This window comes from Panthera leo, chromosome B2 (assembly GCF_018350215.1).
Source record: "Panthera leo isolate Ple1 chromosome B2, P.leo_Ple1_pat1.1, whole genome shotgun sequence".
NCBI lineage: Eukaryota > Metazoa > Chordata > Mammalia > Carnivora > Felidae > Panthera > Panthera leo.
The window spans coordinates 142,593,925-142,614,944 of record NC_056683.1 but is presented as its reverse complement, the minus strand read 5'-3'; the positions used below and the strand labels follow the sequence as shown (position 1 = coordinate 142,614,944).

The 21,020-nt window shown below is 40.9% G+C and overlaps 1 protein-coding gene and 1 long non-coding RNA gene across 4 annotated transcripts in view; one reads left to right on the top strand and one right to left on the bottom strand.

The window, feature by feature from the left end:
* Nucleotides 1-21,020, bottom strand: part of FNDC1 (fibronectin type III domain containing 1) — a 105,572-nt gene that overhangs the window by 21,300 nt on the left and 63,252 nt on the right. For all 3 annotated transcript variants that reach the window (XM_042940213.1, XM_042940211.1, XM_042940212.1), the window contains 4 exons: nt 19,948-20,048; nt 17,626-17,737; nt 16,127-16,522; nt 1,342-1,410 (listed from right to left, as the gene is read on the bottom strand). In XM_042940213.1, coding sequence (XP_042796147.1) covers nt 1,342-1,410; nt 16,127-16,522; nt 17,626-17,737; nt 19,948-20,048 — 678 coding nt within the window. The remainder of the gene's footprint in view (nt 1-1,341; nt 1,411-16,126; nt 16,523-17,625; nt 17,738-19,947; nt 20,049-21,020) is intronic.
* Nucleotides 707-15,926, top strand: LOC122220552. Its single transcript, XR_006202929.1, has 2 exons — nt 707-876; nt 15,084-15,926. It is a non-coding gene; the product is annotated as an uncharacterized LOC122220552 (long non-coding RNA).

Here is a 21,020-nt window from a genome sequence, read left to right as displayed (position 1 = left end):
ATATGAGCAGAAAAATGAGATTTTAGGATCAGAGCTGGACAGAACCTTAGAATTCATCTGGTTTAGCATGCTCCTGTAACTGGTCCCTGGCCATTCTCTGCCTAAGTAATTTTCTCTTTTAGAGTCATAGAAGATTCACATTAGACAATAAACTTGACTTTTTAGAAGTTTAGAAATTTAGTCCTTCTGTGAATGGACTTTTTTTTTTTTTCTGGGGAGGAGGTGGGATTAATCCTTTAACATTCATTTTTTGTTGTTGTTGTTGTTTATTTGAGAGAAAGACCACGCAAGTGGGGGAGGGGCAAAGAGAAAGAGAGAATCCCAAGCAGGCTCCTCACTGTCAACACAGATCCCAGTGAGGGACTCAAACTCATGAACTGGGAGACCCTGACCTGAGCCAAAGAAAGAGTTGGACACTTAACCAAATGAGCCACGCAGGCACCCCTGATCCTTTAATTTAAAAAAGAAAATGCTGCTTCCTTTCCACTGCTCAAATAAGAAAGGAGTTTAGTGTTTTCAAAGGTGCTAAGAAACTTTTCTTTTTTCTCTGACATTTGTTTTTTTTCTTTCTTTTTGTTTTTTAAACTGTGGGATGAAACCACTATATCAAACTTTATTATGACTGCATCAAAGGTGACATTATTGTCTCATTGGTGGTTTAAGGCCACTGGAGCTACAGATAACAGCAGGCAAAGGAGTACAAAAGTGAGAACATCCTGAGTGTCAAAGGCCAGCACTAGGATGGGAACAAGATGCCCACAAGAAGTTTTTGCCCTGCTGTGGCAACTTATAAAATACACAGAACTGTCACAGGGTCATAAAGGAATAAGAGCCCTGGTTACTTTTACGGAACGACTGTTCCAGACTCTATCCAAGGTATTTTGCATTCTTCTTCTTATAAGATTACCCTTACTTGAAAAGGTTCTGTGATAAAAAATCAACACCTCTATAGCACTGCATCTTTTACACAATTAGAAAAGAAGAGAAAAGGGGGAAATGAGAGGAGCTAAGAGAGGAAGCAGAGTTGTGGGTTAAACCAAGTGGCTTCACAAATTGTGGCTGAAGGAGAGGCCCAGACAAGCAGCTCCAGAATTCCTGGGGGGTGGGAGACAATGGGGGGCACAGGAGCTTGTCTGGAGGCTGTATTCACACATGAAGCACACTGTTCTTCTTTGGATCAAATACCAATGGGGGGCTCACTTGGAAGCTGGGGTAAAACCACCTTCCCGAGCACTGCCATGCAGCTCAGAGTCTGAAGGAAACTCAAAATTGAGATCATCCACTCAGTAATTAAAAGGAGAGAAATTATCCAAATCCAATCTATCTAAAACCAGTTAGTACCTTCGTCATAGATAACATACGCCTCTTCTGTGGGTATCGCTGTGTCAGTCTCCAATCCTGAGAAATCATCTAGTGAAGAAAGAGGAGAAAGGTTTCCTCTCTGCAGCTTGGAATCATGTCCAGGGCCCAGGGGGTCAGTCACCAGGCCAGGGCCGCTCAGCTTTCTCAGACGGGAGAGCGTTAGAATGCTGACACCCAGAAATCCTCTCCTTCACACTCGGACAGGGGTGCTCAGAACGCCCCCTAGGGGTCAGAGGAAAGCCGCCTGCTCCAACATGCTGGCTCTCCCAACACAAAGCGCTTTCTGACCTTGCTTCCGCACACAGTGCCCACTCTCCAGCCTGCCCAGGCAGCTCTCAGGAGGCTGCAGGTAGGGCCCTGGCCCAGCAGGTCACAGGTCTGAGAACAGGCATTCTCAGAAAGCAGAAGAGTGGGAGATTGGTGCTCAGGACGGCAACAAAAATCGCCCCATCGGCGAACTCCCTTGTTCATCACGCCTTCATTCTCTCCAACCCCTGATCTTGCCACGCTCACATGTTTTGGAAGCAGGGTGATTTCCTGCCTCTCCTCCATTCTACCTTGGCAAACCACACCAATGTGAGTTCCCTGTGTTTCACTGCTTCCCTTCTAACCTCCCCCCAGTCTCTGGTGGGGAGCCCACAGTCCAGGGCCTGTGAGATTCCCCGGTACCTGCTTCACCATTGAGGTGGTGACCCTTGGTGTGTTCTGATGGGGCCAATGAATGTCAGCAGGACAGAAATTGTAAATTACCATCCACCCTTCAGGGGTCAGGACTGTCATTTCAAGAACAACTATTAAGACCTAATTTTTCCTTAGGTCATTCCAATGTCAATATTCTTGGATCCAAGAGGAATTACTTCTGGGTTGGTTCAAATCAGACAGTTTTCAAGTTCACATCACCCAGTTTGGGCCCATCTTGCCATTGTTTCTTTTGGTACCACTTTCTTTTCTGTGTCAATTTAACTTTTAAGAGCATAGTCTTGTTTCTCCTCATTATTGGTTCAGATGTGTTTCTTCCATTTTAATCTTTAGCCAGATCAAAAATGAATAAACTGTATAATTTTTGCATCCCAGAGTAAAGAAGAAAAGGGGAAAGTACAGCATTTCCTTGCTGGATTTTCACTGTTAAGTGGAATTCTCGAGGCGCTAAAATATTGCATTATGTGCCGCAGGCCACAGAAATGATGCCTTTTACCTGCAAACTGGGATCACTTCTTGAATGAGTGTCAATTCAGTCTTCTGGCAAGAGTAAACATCCTACTGAGTGATTTAGTGCTCTTTTTTTTTCCCCTTAAGATCAAATAAAGCCAGGCATAATTTTCCTAAAATAGCACCATCTTGGTTCCAAGTAATGGAAACTTCCAGATGTCAGTGTATTTAAAAAACAAAAAACAAAAAAAAAAAAAAACCAAAACTGACCATTAGGATTTGTCCCACCTGATTGCCATTTGGAAGCATTTGGAACTACATAAAACTAGATGCTTTGTAAGTCAACTCGGCATCAATATCAAAAGCTTCCACCTCTTCACATAAAAGAGCTACAACTGCCAGCCGCCAGCACGGTGGTATGGTTCATTCTCTTGAGTAGTTCATCCAAATGGTCATGAAGAAAACACGGGTGCAAGATGTCACCAAAGAATTAGGGCCTCAGCTCCAAAGATATTTAACAAAACTATTAAAAAATTCTGAGTAGAAATTTCGAGAAAAGGTAAAAGCTATTTGAAAACCAACAATATCTGTAAATTGCATAGTTGGTCCAGCTCAAGTGAATTTCCAACTATTCTCCTTATGTTTTCTGTCCTGAGAGTGAGGTGTGGGAGGGTGGAACAGCTTTCCGTAATGACTGATGTTTTTCTGAAACATGCCCCAAGATCATGTTACAAGTGACTGAAGATGTTCAGCTGGCTCAACATTTCCACACACGCATGGTATCATCTGATCCACTGTAGAAATGGAACCTGAAAAACAAAGATCACTGGCTTTTACTTCTCAGTTAGTAAAACAGAGAATGCCTATAGCTTAAGATATTGTTTAGACAGACCGACCAAACATGAATAATTAGACACCATGAAGAATGTGAGATGAGGCAGAAGACATTGCCTGCACTACAAGGAGTTTATTCTCTAATGGGAGGGTCAGATCAAGCAAAAAAAAAAAAAGTGTGTGTGTGTGTGTGTGTGTGTGTGTGTGTGTCTGTGTGTCTGTGTGTGTGTCTGTGTGGGGGTGTGTGCGCATCCAAGTATGGAGAAAGAGAGAAGAGTAAAAGCAACAAAACACTGCAAATGAACATATAACATGCATTTGTGCTTCCACGAATATACATACACACACATATGGCATCCATAACAAATAAGGAAGTACTTAAACACTGCTTCAGTTATTGGAATGATTGAATGACACCAGGTTATTCCTACTATTTTTAAGCAGTATTTTAAAGGAAAAGGGTGCATGATTTAACTAGGGCAGTCAAGACTTTGGGATTGGAAAAGATGATTTAAAAAAATTTTTTTTAATGTTTATTTTTGAGAGAGAGAAACAGAGCCAGAGTGGGCGAGGGGCAGAGAGAGAGGGAGACATAGAATCTGAAACAGGCTCCAGGCTCTGAGCTGTCAGCACAGAGCCCGACGCGGGGTGAGATCATGACCTGAGCCGAATTGGGCTTAACCGACTGAGCCACCCAGGGGCCCCTGGAAAAAATGATTTGAAAATTAGAGGGCTAAAAACAAAATTTTTGGATTTTTCCAGCAGAATGTAATAACAAATGGTCACTGGGTGGAGGGTATGAAGTGGGGGTCTTGAAGGGAAGGTATTCATTCAGTGATCACTAACGCAGGTGATCATAAGCACTACAAGAGTGAGCATTTCAGGCTACCAGGCTGCAAAATGCCATGACCAAAATATCGTTTGCTAAATACTGGATGTGTGCACATGAAGCCCCAGTGCTTATGAATGTTCATTATGGACGACACTAAATACAACAAAAGAGAAGATACATGAGAAAAACAGAAACTTGAGAGCCAAATAAGAGGCAGGGAGACAGGATACAGGTGGTTCTGCAGTTCATTTGTGAAGGGGAGCCCTGGGACTGTCCCTCAGCTGACATCAGAGTCTCTTACTGAAAGCATCTCTCTGCTCTCAGTGTCTTTACAACATTTACAGAACAAATATCAAGGCTACTACAAGGTGTTCCACCAAAAAATGACAAACTTCATTGCATTTCACATATAATGCATAGAATTTTCCAGAGTGATTGTGACCATCTTTCAAATTACAAGCCATCTTTAGAAGCTAATCCCCACCCAAGATGCTTGCTCCTACGCCTCTCTCCAGCATTGGCCCTGACAAGTTTCATTCCAATGATGAATGAAGCAGGGACTATGCTTGGTATCCCCAGGCAAGTGGAGGCTGGTGGAAGGAAGCCCAATAAAGAATAACAATTTGAATATGGGCCAACAGGGCCAGCCTATAGATGGACAGAATGAAGCAAATATAAGAAATGTGATGAAGGGAAGAGGCAGATGATGGCAGAGAAGGAGGGCCCTAGGCTTATCTCATGACTACAACTAGATAACTATCAAATCATTCTAAAAACCCCAGAAATCGACCTGAAGACTGGCAGAACCAACTCCACAGCTAAAGAGAGAGAAGAGGCCACAGTGAAGAAGGTAGAAAGTGCAGAGATGCAGCTTGGGAGAGAAACAGATAATGGCTACTATGGTGGAGAGGGAACCGTGGTTGTGGAGAAGGATAAGAGACAGACTAGCACACAGGGGAGTGCATGGGAAAAATGAATCCTCATGGCAATTGCCTTGCAAAGAAAGAGAGCAGCAAAATTTCATGACTTCTGGAAACCAGCATGGCTTAAAGCCTGGAGATATTTTTTTTTAAGTTTATTTATTTATTTTTGAGAGAGAGGATGGGGAAGGGGCAGAGAGAGGGGTGTACAGAGGATCTGAAGTGGGCTCTGCACTGACAGTAGAGAGTCTGATGTGGAGCTCGAACTCATGAACCATGATATCATGACCTGAGCCAAAGGTAGATGCTTAACTGACTGAGCCACCCAGGTGCCCCTTAAAGCCTGGAGTTTTAGAGGTCAGTAAGCTTGACTCTGAGATACCTCGGAGGACATTGAGACTGTTCCTGTAGAGAAGGCTAGACAAACAGTCCATGGACATACAGCATGAAAACAGTGATCTGAAAAGCACCTGAAGCACACAATGAGGAGGTTATTCACTCATCTCAGAGCACATCCCAGAAAGATAGCATTCACAGAGAGACCCCTCCAGGAACAAAGGAACTGGCAGGTGCCATTTCCCTTCCCCAACCCTCAGCATAAGCACAGGCCCACCTGTAGGAAGCAGCACAGTGTAGACACTGGCTACTTAACTTGCTTATGCCAAGCCCTGCCACCCACACTCTGGAAGAACTGCCCTTCCCAGTCACAACTGCCTCAGTCCTAGCATGGTGGCCCCCTCCACCAGAAGACCAACCCAAACCCCTGCCAACATCACATCTCCTGACCCAGGAGTTTTGCAGGGACTTAATTCTACAGCAGTGGTGACAGGTCTCATTTCACAAGCAGACCAGAGCACACTTAGTCAAAACTCACCACATTCAGGCCAGGGACCAAACACTGCCCACAACAGGTGGAGAGAGCCACTGCAGATGACTGGCCTGATGGATAAAGTGGCCAGGAAGCAACAACAGAGAACATGCAGCCCACATTGGAGATACTCCCAGAAGCGCCAGACCCTGGGGAATAGGGAAAACTGCACTAAAGGCACTACAGGAACTCTTCTTCATAAAGCCATTACCCTTAAGAACAGGAAATGTAGCTGACTTTCCTAACACAGAGAAATAGGCAGAGAGACTAAGACAAAATGAGAAGGCAGAGTAATTAGTCCCAAATGAAAGAATAGAACAAGGCTACAGTTGGAGATTTAAGCAAAACAGATATAAGTAACATGCCTGATAGAATATTTAAAGCAGTGATCAAAAGGATACTCATTGAACTTGAGAAAGAGTGGAAGACATGAGTGAGACCATTAATACAGAGATAAGGATCACAGAAATAAAGAGCTTGTTAAATGAAATGACAGACATGCTTCATGGAATGAACAGCAGACTGGAAGAAGCAGAGAAATGAATTAATAACCTAGAAAACAGAGTAATGGAAAACAATCAAGCTGAACAAAAGATGAAAAAAAGAATTATGCAAAATGAGAAAAGATTTAGATAACTCAGTGACTCCATAAAATGTAATAACATTTGTATTACAGGAGTCCCAGAAGAAAAAAGAGAAAAAAGGGGACAGAGAATTTATTTGAAGAAATAATAGTTGAAAACTTCCCTAATCTGGGGAAGGAAACAGTAATTAGATCCAGGAGACACAGAGAAACCACCCCCCCCAACAAAATCCACAAAGCAGATCCACACTTAGACATATTGCACTTAAACTGGCAAAACATGGTGATAACAAAAAAATGTTAAAATGGGCAATAGAAAAGAAGACAGTTACATACAAAGGAAACCCCATAAGGTTATCAGAAGACTTTTCAGCAGAAACTTTCCAAGCCAGAAACAGGTAGCATGATATATTCAAAGTGCTGAGTAGGGAAAGCCTGCAGCCAAGAATGCTCTATCCAGCAAGGCTATCATTTGGAATAGAGGAGAGATAAAGAGTTTCCCAGACTGGGGTGCCTGGGCGTCTCAGTCGGTTGAATGTCCAACTCTTGATTTTGGCTCACGTCATAATCCCAGAGTCTGGGATCAAGCCCCACGTCAGAGCTCAAGTATAGAGTCTGCTTGAGATTCTCTCTCTCTCTCTATCTCTCTGTCCCTCTCCCCTGCTTGCATTCTCTAAAATAAATAAAATGAAAAATAATTTTCCCAGAAAAACAAAAACTAAAGGAGCTCATGACCACTAAATCAGCCCTTCATGAAATATTAAAGGGGACTCTTTGAGTGGAAAGGAAAGACCAAAAATGACAGTATGAAGGTAGGAAATACAAATGCAGTAAAAATGAATATTTCTATAAAAACATCAGTCAAGGAACTTACAAAATAAAAAGATGTAAAATATGACACCATATACCTAAAATGTAGGGAGGAGAGGAGTAAAGAATGGATTCGAACTTAAATGACTATCAACTAAATATAAACTGCTCTATCCAGAAGATGTTCTATACAAACCTAATGGTAACCACAAGTCAAAAGCCACTAATAAATATGCAAAGAATAAAGAGAAAGAAATCCAAATATATCACTAAAGAGAGCCAGCAAACCATGAAAGAGAGAAAGAAAAGAAAGGATCAGAGAAAATCTTCAAAAACAATGACAAAACAAGTAATAAAATGGCAATAAGTACATATCTATCAATAATTACTTTGAATGGAAAGGGACTGAATGCTGCAATCAAACGACATAGGGTGACAGAATGGATAAAGAACAATACCTACCTGTAATCTGCCTACAAGAGATTCATTTTTAGACCTAAAGATACCTGCACATTGAAAGTGAGGAGATGGAGAAATATTTATCATGCAAATGGATATCAAAAGAAAGAGAAATAAAACTTATATCAGACAATATAAACTTTTTTTAAAGTTTCTTTATTTATTTTTAGAGAAAGAGAAAGATGCAGGGAGAGAAAGGGAGAGAGACAATTCCAAGCAGGCTTTGTGCTGTCAGCATAGAGTCCGATGTGGAGCTCGATCTCGCAAACCATGAGATCACGATCTGAGCCAAAATCAGGAGTCATATGCTTAACCAACTGAGCCTCCCAGGCACCCCAGACAAAATGGACTTTAAAACAAAGACTGTGACAAGAGAAAACGAAGGAGACTACATAATAATAAAAGCAACAATCCAACAAGAAGATAAAATAATTATAAACAGTTATGCAACCAACTTGGAAGAACCCAAATACATAAAGCAGTTCATACCAGAACTGGTAAAAATAAAATAATAGTAGAGGCCTTTAACACCTCACTGACATCATTGGACAGATCATCTAAACAGAAAATCAACAAGGAAACAAATGGCTTGGAATGATACACTGGACCAGATGGATTTAACAGGTATATTCAGAACACCTCATCCTAAAATAGCAGAATACATATTATTTTCAAGTCATCTCCAGAATAGATGACATATTAGGTCACAAGTCTCAACAAATTCAAGAAGATTGAAGTCATACTATGCATTTTTTTCTGACCACAACACTGTGAACCTAGAAGTCAACCACAAAGAAAAAAAAAATCTAGGAAGACCACAAACCACAAATACATGGAGGTTAAATAACATGTTACTAAACAATGAAGGAGTCAAGCAGGAAATAAAAGAAGAAATTTTAAAAGTACATGGAAAGAAATGAAAACACACACACACCCCACAACGGTTCAAAACCTTTGGAATGCAGCAAAATCTGTTCTAAGAGTGAAGTTTATAGCAATACAGGCCTATATCAAAAAGCAGGAAAAAAAAATCTCAAATAAACAACCTAACCTTACACCTAAAGGAGCTAGAAAAAGAAGAACAAACAAAACCCAAAACTAATAGAAGGAAGGAAATAATAAAGGTTACACAGAAATAATGAAGTAGAAAGTAAAAAAACAGCAGAACAGATCAATGAAACCAGAGACTGGCTCTTTGAAAAGATCAACACAATTGATAAACTTTTAGTCAGACTAATAAAAAAAAAAAAAAAAAAAAAAAAAAGAAAAGAAAAAAGAGAGAGGACTGAAACAAAACAAAAAATGAAAGAGGAGAAATAACAATTGATGCCGCAGAAATACAGAAATATAAAAAAGGATTATAAGAGAATATTATGAAAAATTATATGCTAACAAATTGGACAACCTAGAACAAATGGATAAATTCCTGAAACATAACTTCCCAAAACTGAATCAGGAAGAAAGAAAATTTGAACAGACCAATTACCAGCAAGGACATTGAATCAGTAATCAAAAAACTCCCAACAAACAAAAGTCTGGGACCAGATTGCTTCACAAGAGAATTCTACCAAACATTTACAGAAGACTTAATACCTATTCTTCTCAAACTATTCCAAAAAAATAGAAGATGAAAGAAAACTCCAAATTCATGCTATGAGGCCAGCATTACCCTTATACCAAAAAGAGATAAAGACACCGCACACACACACACATACAAAAGAGAACTACAGGCCAATATCTCTGATGAACATAGATGCAAAAATCCTCATCAAAATATTAGCAAACTGGGGCGCCTGGGTGGCGCAGTCGGTTAAGCGTCCGACTTCAGCCAGGTCACGATCTCGCGGTCCGTGAGTTCGAGCCCCGCGTCAGGCTCTGGGCTGATGGCTCGGAGCCTGGAGCCTGTTTCCGATTCTGTGTCTCCCTCTCTCTCTGCCCCTCCCCCGTTCATGCTCTGTCTCTCTCTGTCCCAAAAATAAATAAAAAATGTTAAAAAAAAAAAAATATTAGCAAACCAAATCCAATAATACATTTAAAAAAATCAGTCACCATGATTAAATGAGATTTATTCCTGGAATGCAAGGGTGGTTCAACATTTGCATATTCATCAGCATGATACATCACATCAAGAAGAGAAAGGATAAAAACCATATGATCACTTCAATAGATGCAGAAAAAGCATTGACAAAGTACATCCATTCATGATAAAAACCCTCAACAAAGTCAGTTTAGAGGGAACATACTTCAACATGATAAAGGCCATATATGAAAAACCCACAGTTAATATCATCTTTGATGGGGGAAAAATGACAGCTTTCCCCCTAAAATCAGGAACAAGACAAGGATGTCCACTCTCACCACTTTATTTCATTTCATTTCATTTCAAATATTTATTTACTTTGAGAGAGAGAGAGTGTGTCAAGTTGGAGAGGGGCAGGGAGACAGGGAGAGAGAGTCCCAAGCAGGCTCTGCACTGTCAGTGCAGGGCTCAATCCAGGGTTCGGTCTCACAATCTGCGAGATCATGACCTGAGGTGAGATCAAGAGATGGACACTTAACTGACTGAGCCACCCAGGCGCCGCTCTCCTTTATTCAACATAGTACTGGAAGTCCTAGCCACAGCAAACAGACAAGAAAAAGAAATAAAAGGCATCCAAACTGGTAAGGAAGAAGTAAAACTTTCACTATTTGCAGATGACATGATACTCTATATAGAAAACCCAAAAGGATCTGCCCCAAAATTGCTAGAACTGATAAGTGAACTCAGTGAAGTCAAAGGGTACAAAATCAACATATAGAAATCTGCTGTATTTCTATACACCAATAATGAAGCAGCAGAAAGAGAAATTAAGGAATCAATCCCATTTACAATTGCAACAAAAATATAAGATACCTAGGAATAAGCCTAACCAAAGAGGTGAAAGACCTGTACTCTGAAAAGTATAAAACACTGATGAAAGAAATTGAAGATGACCCAAAAAATGGAAAGACATTCCATCCATGCTCATGGGTTGGAAGAACAAGTATTGTTAAAATGTCTACACTATCCAAAGCAATCTACAGATTTAATACAATCCCTACCAAAATAACAACAGAATTTTTCACAGAACTAGACAAACCTAAAATTTATATGGAACCACAAAATATCCTGAATAACCAAAGCACTCTTGAAAAAGAAAAACAAAGCTAGAGGCATCACAATTCTGGACTTCACAGCTGTTGTAATCAAGACAGTATGGTACTGGCACAAAAATAGACACATAGATCAATAGAGCAGAATAGAAAATTCAGAAAGAAACCCACCATTATATGGTCAGTTAATCTTTGACAAACTAGGAAAGAATATCCAATGGGAAAAAGGCAGTCTCTTCAACAAATGGGTTGGAAAAACTGAACAGCAATATGAAAAAGAATGAAACTGGATCATTTTCTTACACTGTACATAAAAGTAAATTCATTAGGGGTTAAAGACCTAAATGTGAGACCTGAAAGCATAAATATCCTAGAAAAGAGCACAGGCAGTAATTTTTCTGACATCGGCCATAACAACTTTTTCTAGAGAGGTCTCCTGAGTCAAGGGAAACAAGAGCAAAAATAAATTATGGGGACTACATCAAAATAAAAAGCTTCTGCACAGCAAAGGAAACAATCAACAAAACTACAAGATAACCTACTGAGTAGGAGAAGATATCTGCAAATGACATATCCCTTTATAGGGTTAGTATCCAAAATATATAAAGAATTTATACAATTTGACACACATAAAAACAAATAGTACAATTAAAAATGGGCAGAGGACATGAACAGACATTTTTCCAAAGAAGACATCCAGATGGCCAACAGACACATGAAAAGATGCTCATCATCACTTATCATCAGGGAAATGCAAATTGAATCCACAATGAGGTATCATCTCACAGCTGTCAGAACGACTAAAATCAAAAACACAAGAGACAACAGGTGTGGTGAGGATGTGGAGAAAAAGAAACCCTCGTGCACTGTTGGTGGAAATGCAAATTAGCACAGCCACTGTGGAAACAGTATGGAGCTCCTCAAAAAGTTAAAAAGAGAACTAGCCTATGATCCTGCAAGTACACTACTGGGTATTTACCCCGAGAACACAAAAACACTAATTCAAAGGGATACATGCACCCCTTATGTTATAGCAGCATTATTTACAACAGGCAAGATATGGAAGCAGCCTGGTTATCCACTGACTGATGAATGGATAAAGAAGATGTGGTATAGATATACAATGGAATATTATTCAGCCATAAAAAAGAATGAAATCTTGCCATTTGCGATGACATGGATGGAACCAGAGAGTATAACGCTAAGTGAAATAAGTCATTCAGAGAATGACAAATACCACATGATTTCACTCATATGAGCAATTTAAGAAACAAAACAAACAAGCAAAGCGGGATGGGGGGAGAGAGACAGAGAAAGAGAGAGACAAACCAAGAGACAGACTCTTGTCTATAGAGAACAAACTGATGGCAACCAGAGGGGAGGTGGGCGCAGGGGAAGGAGGAAATCGGCTATGGGGATTAAGGAGTGCACTTGCTGTGTTGAGCACCAGGTGATTAAAATAAAAACTTTAAAGGAAAAGGAAGTGTGATGGAGGAATAATGAGTGGGCAGTGAGACCTGGCAGTGGAGATCAAAGGGCAAAATAAGTCAGAGGAGACACCAAGGCTTCAGGCCTGGAGAGCTCTCTGGGTTACTGCCAAACAATCTTTAGCTTGTCCTGGTTTACTTTATAAATGAACAATTTGGTTTTCTTTCTTTATTTCTTTTATGTTTATTTATTTTTGAGAGAGAGAGAGAGAGAGAAAGGGAGAAAGAGAGAGACCATGTGAGTGGGGGAGGGGCAGAAAGAGGGAGACACAGGATCCGAAGCTGAGCTGTCAGCCCAGAGCCTGACGCGGGGCTCGAACTCACAAACTATGAGATCATGACCTGAGCTAAAGTCGGCTGCTTAACCAACTGAGCCACCCAGGCGCCCCACAACTTGGTTTTCTGACAAGAGAGTGAGTTGTTTCTACCTGCTGTCATTTCCATTATATTGTGAGCTTTTCAGAGGCAGAGGCATGTCACCCACTTTTCTGTTATCTCCCAAGACACCTGATCCACATGCAGATGATTAGTGATCATCTGCTAATTTTATTTTATTTGATAAAATTATGAATGAAACCAGAATAACAAAACAAGAGCTACTCTATCGCTTTTTAGTTTACTGCAAGGGTTTTCTCAAAATGATGTCACCTGCCAAAATGATAAAGACAAAACATCTATCAAATGAATGTACTCAATTCTAAATCAGGGCTGATCTAGACCCAAAACTTAATCATGCTGGCCTTCACTTTCAGAACCTATCATTGGAAAGTATAAAAAACCCACCATGTCGGTATCATTAGTTATTAGGGACTGTAAATCAAAACCAACAGGAGGTACCACTTTGCGCCCATTAGGATGGTGAGAATGAAAAGGACAGACAATAACAAGTGTTGGTGAAGGTGTGGAGAAATCAGAAGCCTCGTACCCTGCTGCTGGGAATGTAAAATGATGCAGCCACTATGGAAAACAGTTTAGCAGTTCCTCAAAAACATAAACACAGAGTTCCCATTGGACACAGCAACTCTCTTACCTATACCCCAGAGAACTGAACACAAGTGTTAAAAAAAACAATTGTACACGATGTTCATGGCAGCATTATTCATAATAGCCAAAAGGTGAAAACAACCCAGATGTCCATTGACCAGTAAATGGATAAAATGTGGTTTATCCACACAATGGAATACTGATCAGCAGTCAAAGAAATAAAGTACAGATATATTCTGCAACATGGATGAAACTTGAATACAAATCATGCTAAGTGAAAGAAGCTAGACACAAAGGCCACATATTGGATTCCATTTCTATGAAATGTCCAGAATAGACAAACCCATAGAGACAGAAAGTGGATTCGTGGTTTCCCAGGGGTTAGAAGGAGGGGGAAGCGAGGAGTGATGGCTAATGGGTATGGAATTTCTTTTGGGGTGATGGAAATGTTCTAGAATTTGATAGTGGTGATGGTTGCACAACCCTGTATACTAAAAACCACTAAACTATACAGTTTAGAAGGGTAAACTTTATGGTATGTGAGTTATATCTCAAGAAAGCTATAATTTAAAAATTTTTAAATGAAAATAACTATGATTAGAATTAATACGAGGAAGAAAATAAAGCTGTCAGTGGAGCAGTCTGAATAAAAAAGGAAGGTCAACCATACAGGAAAAATTTTTAAATAATAATTATAGTACATTTTAACATTATATAAAGATTACATGTTGCTTTCCCTAAATTTAGTTTTTTCAAAGACCTTGTATTGATTTGTACTTATTTTGAAAATGCTGCCTAAAGGCCAATTATAATTAACACTTGGATACTAATTCGGCCTGGGCTAGGGACACAGAAGGATGACATAAATGAAGTAAAAAACATACACATACATCATTATTTGCAAAAGAAGGAGAAGGGGAAGGAGGGGAAGGAGGGGAGATGAGGGGAAGGAAGGGGAGGAAGGGGAGGAGGGGGAGGAGGAGGAGGAGGAAGAGGAAGAGCAGGAGGAGGAGGAGGAGGAACAAAAATACCATGAAAAACTGACTTTCAAGCCAAATAAAAGTCTAAAAATCCAAAGTAAATGAAATGAATATGCTACAAGCCCTCTGTAAAAGTAGACAAAAGAAAATGCAAATATTCATTTAAATGGTAGTAATTCAAATCCAAAATAGTCACTCTTCTGGTTGCAAACAATTATTAAGTAAATATCTGTTCCAATTATACCTCAATTAAAAGAAAAATAAACATGTCTGAGGCGCCTGGGTGGCTCAGTTGGTTAAGCCTTTGACTTCGGCTCAGGTCATGATCTCACAGTTTGTAAGTTCTAGCCCCGCATCAGGCTCTGTGCTGATGGCTCAGAGCCTGGAACCGGCTTCAGATTCTGTGTCTCCCTCTCTCCCTGCCCCTCCCCTACTCACACTCTGTCTCTCTCTGTCTCTCAAAATTAAATAAACACTAAAAAATGTTTTTAAATAAAAAATACAAAAATGAATGCACCAATGTATGCAGAAGTAAAAGCTCAAGGGAAGTACGTAATATTTTCATACCAGAAATCCAAAGGTAAATTCCAATTCGTGGTCACTGGGTAAAATGATAGTGTGCAAATCTTCCCAACAGCCCTCTTCCTCAGCATGTTTCCTTGTTCTTTGGTGTGAATTTTTAGATGTGTCCAATGTTGCTGTGTATTTGGAGCGTTTCTGCGGGAAGACCGACTTCAAACAGAATTCCCATTTTGAATACAGCGTTCAAGTTCAAGTTGATTGGGCTTATCATGGTCAACAAGGCTGTGCAAAAGACCGGGCATGCAAAATGATTCCTGAAAGGAAGCGCCTTCACTCTGCATCAGCTTAAAAAGACATGTTTTACAGCCTACATTGCAATTCATCTCAACCTAAGGGAAAGAGGATGAGTTTGCTTCCTCCGAGCCTGACACAAATGCAGGATGACCTCTGGCGAAGCAGCCTGAGCAGGGACTGAGCGGAAAAGATGATGACTTTGCAGCTCCCCTGAGACCAGACCGAAGAGTCCTTGCTTCAGGGGGAATGGGCCCCTCTCAGCAGGCAGACACTCCAGGGGCAGAGGACAGTCCTGACTGGGTGTCCCGCAGCAGGGGAAATGACACAGCCCTACCCAGCGGACAGCAGACCTACCCTGCAGCCACCAGAGCCCAGCTACTCAAGGATCAGCATTTTCCAAAGGGAGCGCTGATCAAGAAAGTGTTCAGCTGGCAAATGCGCTCAGGACACTACTCTTCTTGGAAACTCACAATGAGGCTATTCAGTGATCTGAACAATCCAACCATAAGAGATCATTAACCTAGTTTAAATCACATAGCTAATCACAGAACCTTTTCATTACAAAAATACAGCACGTGCGGATCTACAGCTATCCAGTAATAGCCACTTGGGGAAACGCTAGTCCACACTCGTCATGTTCCATGTTTTAGCTACATTTTTGACTTGGGTTGTGATAGGGTTGCCAGGCAAATCATTATTCATATTAAGTATGTCCCATGCTGTACGTTTCTTTGCTAAATCTGACAGCCCCAGTTGAGACACGGCGTCCTGAGCAAACCCCGTGGGACTAGAGATGCCTCTACTCACCATTCCACGGTGACCTACTTACCCCTCCCTGCAGCCTCTGTGACTCTACTCTCAAACGCAGCATGCTAGTTACGTGGGCCACCGTTACAACAAAGGCCGTTACCTTCTTCGGGGTGGCACTCTGGGACCCCGCTGGAGCCCATTATGAGGTTGCCATCTTCATCGTGCCGCTCCAGGGTCCCAGGAGGACAGGTGGGAACAGGGGTGGTGGGTTCAGGGGTGGTGGTTGTCTGCGTAGTGGTTCGAATCGTGGTCGTTGGACGTGTGGTGGTGGTCGTGCGGCGGGTGGTGGTGGTCGTGGGTCTTGGGGTTGTCGTGGTGGGTGGTGTGGTTGTGGTGGGGGCACGGGTGGTTGTTTTCACAACCTCCAAGCCCACCAGGGGCTTCCCTCCAAGACTCAGAATGGGTTTATCCTGGGCACTGGCCAGAGGTTTGCCATGCCGCCCCTGCCCGAAGAGGGGAAGGCCATCAGGGCTCACCACAGGCGTCCCTCCCAGATCTGAAACAAAACCGAACCAAAGCCGTGCAACAAGATGAAATAATCCAGAGGAAGTAAAAAATAAACGCAGAGTGTCTTCTCAAACTTATGTATTTGTGTATTTTAAACAGTAAAAAGCAAAGGAAGGAATAAAAGAATATTAACAGAGGTAGCAATGTCTGCCGTTATCCAGAGATTTCTGGGCTTATTATATTGCCCATTACTCTGTATTACCTTATATAAATATGTAAATACTCCATCGATATGCCCGATTACCTTGAAACAACTCTTAGTCTCTGGTAAGGAAAGTAATTCTTTCCTCCTCCCGATTCCTAAGCCTTGGGAGGAAAAGTGTTACATTGTACCAGGGGTGGCAAACTCACTCTTCAAAGGGCCAGAGAAGAAGGAGGGCCAGATATTTTAAGCTTTGTGTTGCAGCTACTCAACTCTGCCATGAAACTTTGGGGCGCCTGGGTGGTTCAGTTGGTTAAGCATCTGACTCTTGATCTCGGCTCAGGTCATGATCTCAAGGTCAGTGAGTTTGAGCCCCGCATCAGGCTTTGTGCTGACCGTATAGAGCCTGCTTGGGATTCTTTCTTTCTCTCTCTCTCTCTCTCTCTGCCCCTCCTCCACTTGTGAGCACTCGCTCTCTCTCTCTCTCTCTCTCTCTCAAAATAAATAAACTTTAAAAAAAAAAAAGCATAGAGAGTACACAAAGGAGTGTTTCTGTAAATTTCAAATAATTTTCACTTCACAAATATTATTCTTTGATTTTTTTTCCAATCATTTAAAAGTGCAAAAACGCGTTTGACCTCACAGGCATTACAAAAGCAGGCAGCAGGCAGGGCTTGGTCTTCGTGCCATGGTTTGCTGCCTCCTGTTGCTCTAGGCTGCCCTATTTCAAGAACAAAGTCGAGCACCACCTTTTCTGGAGGCTGGGATCTGAAGCAAGGGTATAACTACACTTGTATCAGGGGAAAAGCTACGTTCTGCCCCTGTGGGGCACTCCTTTCCACATGGCTAAACATAACTGGACCAAGGGACCCCATCACAAATGGGGAGGGGGTTGTTATTCTACAGCTAATTCAGAACATTTTCGTGGCCGAAAAACCACTGTCACTTACCCACAATGGTGCGACCATCTCCTCCCAGTTTAATCCGAAGAGGAGTTCCTTGTGAATCTTGGAGGTACCTTCCCTCTTCATTTAATACTAACCCACGGTCGAGATCCACGACCTAAACCCATGACACAGATTAAAGAATATACTGAGCATTAATCCAACTACACAAACATATGCATGAAGCCTCCACAGAAGGAGACCATAATGTGAGTAGGAAACATTATTTTTGTCCACATCATTTGCAAGGTTTAAGAATGAAGTGTAAATGTCACATTATTGTTTACCCATAGAATATGTAAATTGTTTTAAGTTCCTCAAATACGCAAAACATGTGCAAAATGCTGCTACCATTTAGTATGCTGTGTGTAATGCTGAAAAGCAGGAGACAACTTAAGTGTTCATCAGTGGAAGGAAGGGGTTAAATACATTATGGCCCATACAGTGGAATCCATATCCATACAGTGGAATGCTAGCAGCCCATGATACAGATTTGGCAATGCTACATATATTGACATCAACTGCTACAGACTCAGATTACAGGACTGCCTATTTTGCAGAAATAAAAATATATCCATGTGTGTATATAAGCTTAAAACTGCAGGGAAAAATAATCTGGACGGACATACCCCAAACTGTTAGTAATGGTTTTCTCTGAAGTGTAGTTTGGGGTATTTATTAGCCTAAAATATATCTGTTTCATAGATTTCTGAATTGTTTTAACTTCCAGCCATGACCATGTATTGCTGGTGTATTAAAAATAGGAAATGTTTCCATCAGGCTGTTAATGTTAAACATCGAAGTTGCTATAACAAACAAATTAATTTGTAATTAAATTGCCTAATATAGAATGCATGCAAAAACTTCATATTCTAAGGAATCATAAAATTGGGGCGAGGGGAAGCTATTACCATCCCTGTTAAGAAACAAGCTCATGCTATATACACTGGTGGTTCTCCAAGTGTGGCCTGGACCGGCAGCCTCAGCGTCAGCTGGGAAACTGTCTGATATGTTAATTACCTAGCCCTACCCCAGACCTTAACTGACAAGTCCCATGATGTCTGAGAACCATGACTGCACAGCAGGCCACGGGAGGAAGCCACTTTGTTGGGTGCTGTCTTGGTAATTAAAACTCATTTATATAAACCCTACTTTTGAACTTGACTCCATACCATTTCTATGCAAAATTGTTTACAACGAAGGGTGCTCAGTCAGTTAAGCATCCAGCTCTTGATTTCAGCTCAGGTCATGATCTCAACGTTTGTGAGTCTGAGTCCCACGTCAGGCTCTGCGCTGACAGTCTGGAGCCTGCTTGGGATTCTCTGTCTCTCTCTGTCTGTCTGTCTCTCTCTCTCTGCCTCTCCCCTGTTCATTCTCTCCCTCCCTCCCTCCCTATCTCTCTATCTCAAAATAAATAAATAAACTTAAAAAAAAAGTTTTGCAAAAATCATTTACGATGACATTTTGCTTTCATATACATTCTTCCTTTACCAATTCCTGTTCCTTTGAGAAATGGTTAAATGTATCTTTTACCTGTGACTAAAAGTTTTATGAAGTCTCTCAATATGTTTTCTTACACCTTACTGTCATAAAGGGGAAGTTTTGACCAGGAATTCCCAGTCAAACTATGAATAATTGCATAATGAATAATGAAAAATGAAAAACATTTTAAATCCTGGGACTTTGTAAAGTGTTCTCCCCATTACCCTCTAACCTGCCAAGAAATCCCTAGCATTTATCTTAACCTCAGGAAGTGAAAGTCATTAAAGCTTAAGCATATATAAAATACTAATAATATTTTTTATTTCAGTCAAACAACGATTATTGGAAAATTCAAAAGGTGATCTGTTAAAAACTGCCTGTTTGATTCAGTAGATTTTGATTTGCTCATTTGTTTTTACCCTGCTTTCGTTTGCAAAGGATTTGAGACAATTTACAGGGAAAACATGTGTATACTAGTTAATCAAGTAATAAAAACAATAACAATAAAGCTATCAGAGGTGAAGCAGAAGAAGCCCATTTGAGAGGCTAAGCACTAGCATGCAGTTGGAACATACGTCTGTGTGATTTTCCTAACCCGTCAAAGCAAACAGGAAATAAAGGCCCCTTTTATTTTATTGGCCATGCGAAGAAAGCACATTAGTGATTGAGGGGAATGAAGATCTTTCTGAGCACTGGAAGAAACAACACGCATGTATACTGACATTGAGTGGTTACAACTAGAGAAGAAAAACGAAAGACCATTTCGTTTATTGTTGCAAAATGCCCACCATTTTCTCCTCCCAACAGCATGAAAATAACTGGTATGTGTAAAGAAGTTTACCCTACCCACTTTGTTCCTTGAGGGCCATTGATAATTCTTTGTCCACTTGGCTTTCCATTACTACCAGGAAGTATTTTTGCTTCTACATTTGGTCTGCCATTATAACCTACATGGCACGGAAGAAAGAAACAAAGAAAGAAAAAATACAGCAAAAACAAAAACAAAAAATCTGGTAAATTCAACACTCCTGTCAAGTTTGTTTCATACCAAACTCTAAGTAGTAACATATCATTTCTAAAAGAAATACTAAACAGGATTTTAAACCAATAGCTTATACATATTAGATGCCAGTTTTAAATTGTGACTTCCAAATACCCAGTATGAATGTCTATTAAAAGGACAGTAAAGTCACAGTTTTCTGACAATATTGGGGAAAGGTGACAGTCCAGAGTAAGTAAATTTTCTAGATAAAGCTTAAGACAGTAATGGCTATAGCATTATTTTAGCCAGTTGGAAGACAGAGGGAGAGTTGGAAGGACGGAGAACACTACCTCTAAAATAGACTAGATGCTGTCCTGCTCTTCTCAGATTATACTAAACCCAACAACTATTTCTAGCTGAATCAGGTCCACTCATCAGTCGCCAAGTGTGAACGCTCGGGGCTGACTCGAAGCTTGCTCACGTCTTTGGCGCTGCTTGAGAAGTGTTAGCGCAGAGAGAAAACAGAAGGTTCAGTTAGCGGCCCCTTCCGTTGCTCCTGTCTGCTCTTAGCACCTGCCCTTCCTCTTCATCTCTGGGCATTTCTGATCAGCTACAGTTAGTGCAAGGTCCGCGCTGGGAGCGCTCTGGCCCAGCCCCACCCACAGCACAAAGTGCTTGGGCTTTCTGACAACTATTTGCAGGTCAGAGACTTATTTTTCTTGCTCAAATAGTTAATGAAAATTAAATATTTATGGAAATTCTGCTATCCACCAGGGAATGTGGATTTCACATCTATTATCAAAGTCTTAGAATTGCTTAAAATAGTCCATTTTAATAGAAAACTGACCTCTACATGGTGCATTGTTCTATGTCTTTACAGTGGGCCAAACTAACAATACATAGCACAGACTAACAAACACTAATACATTCTTTCAAG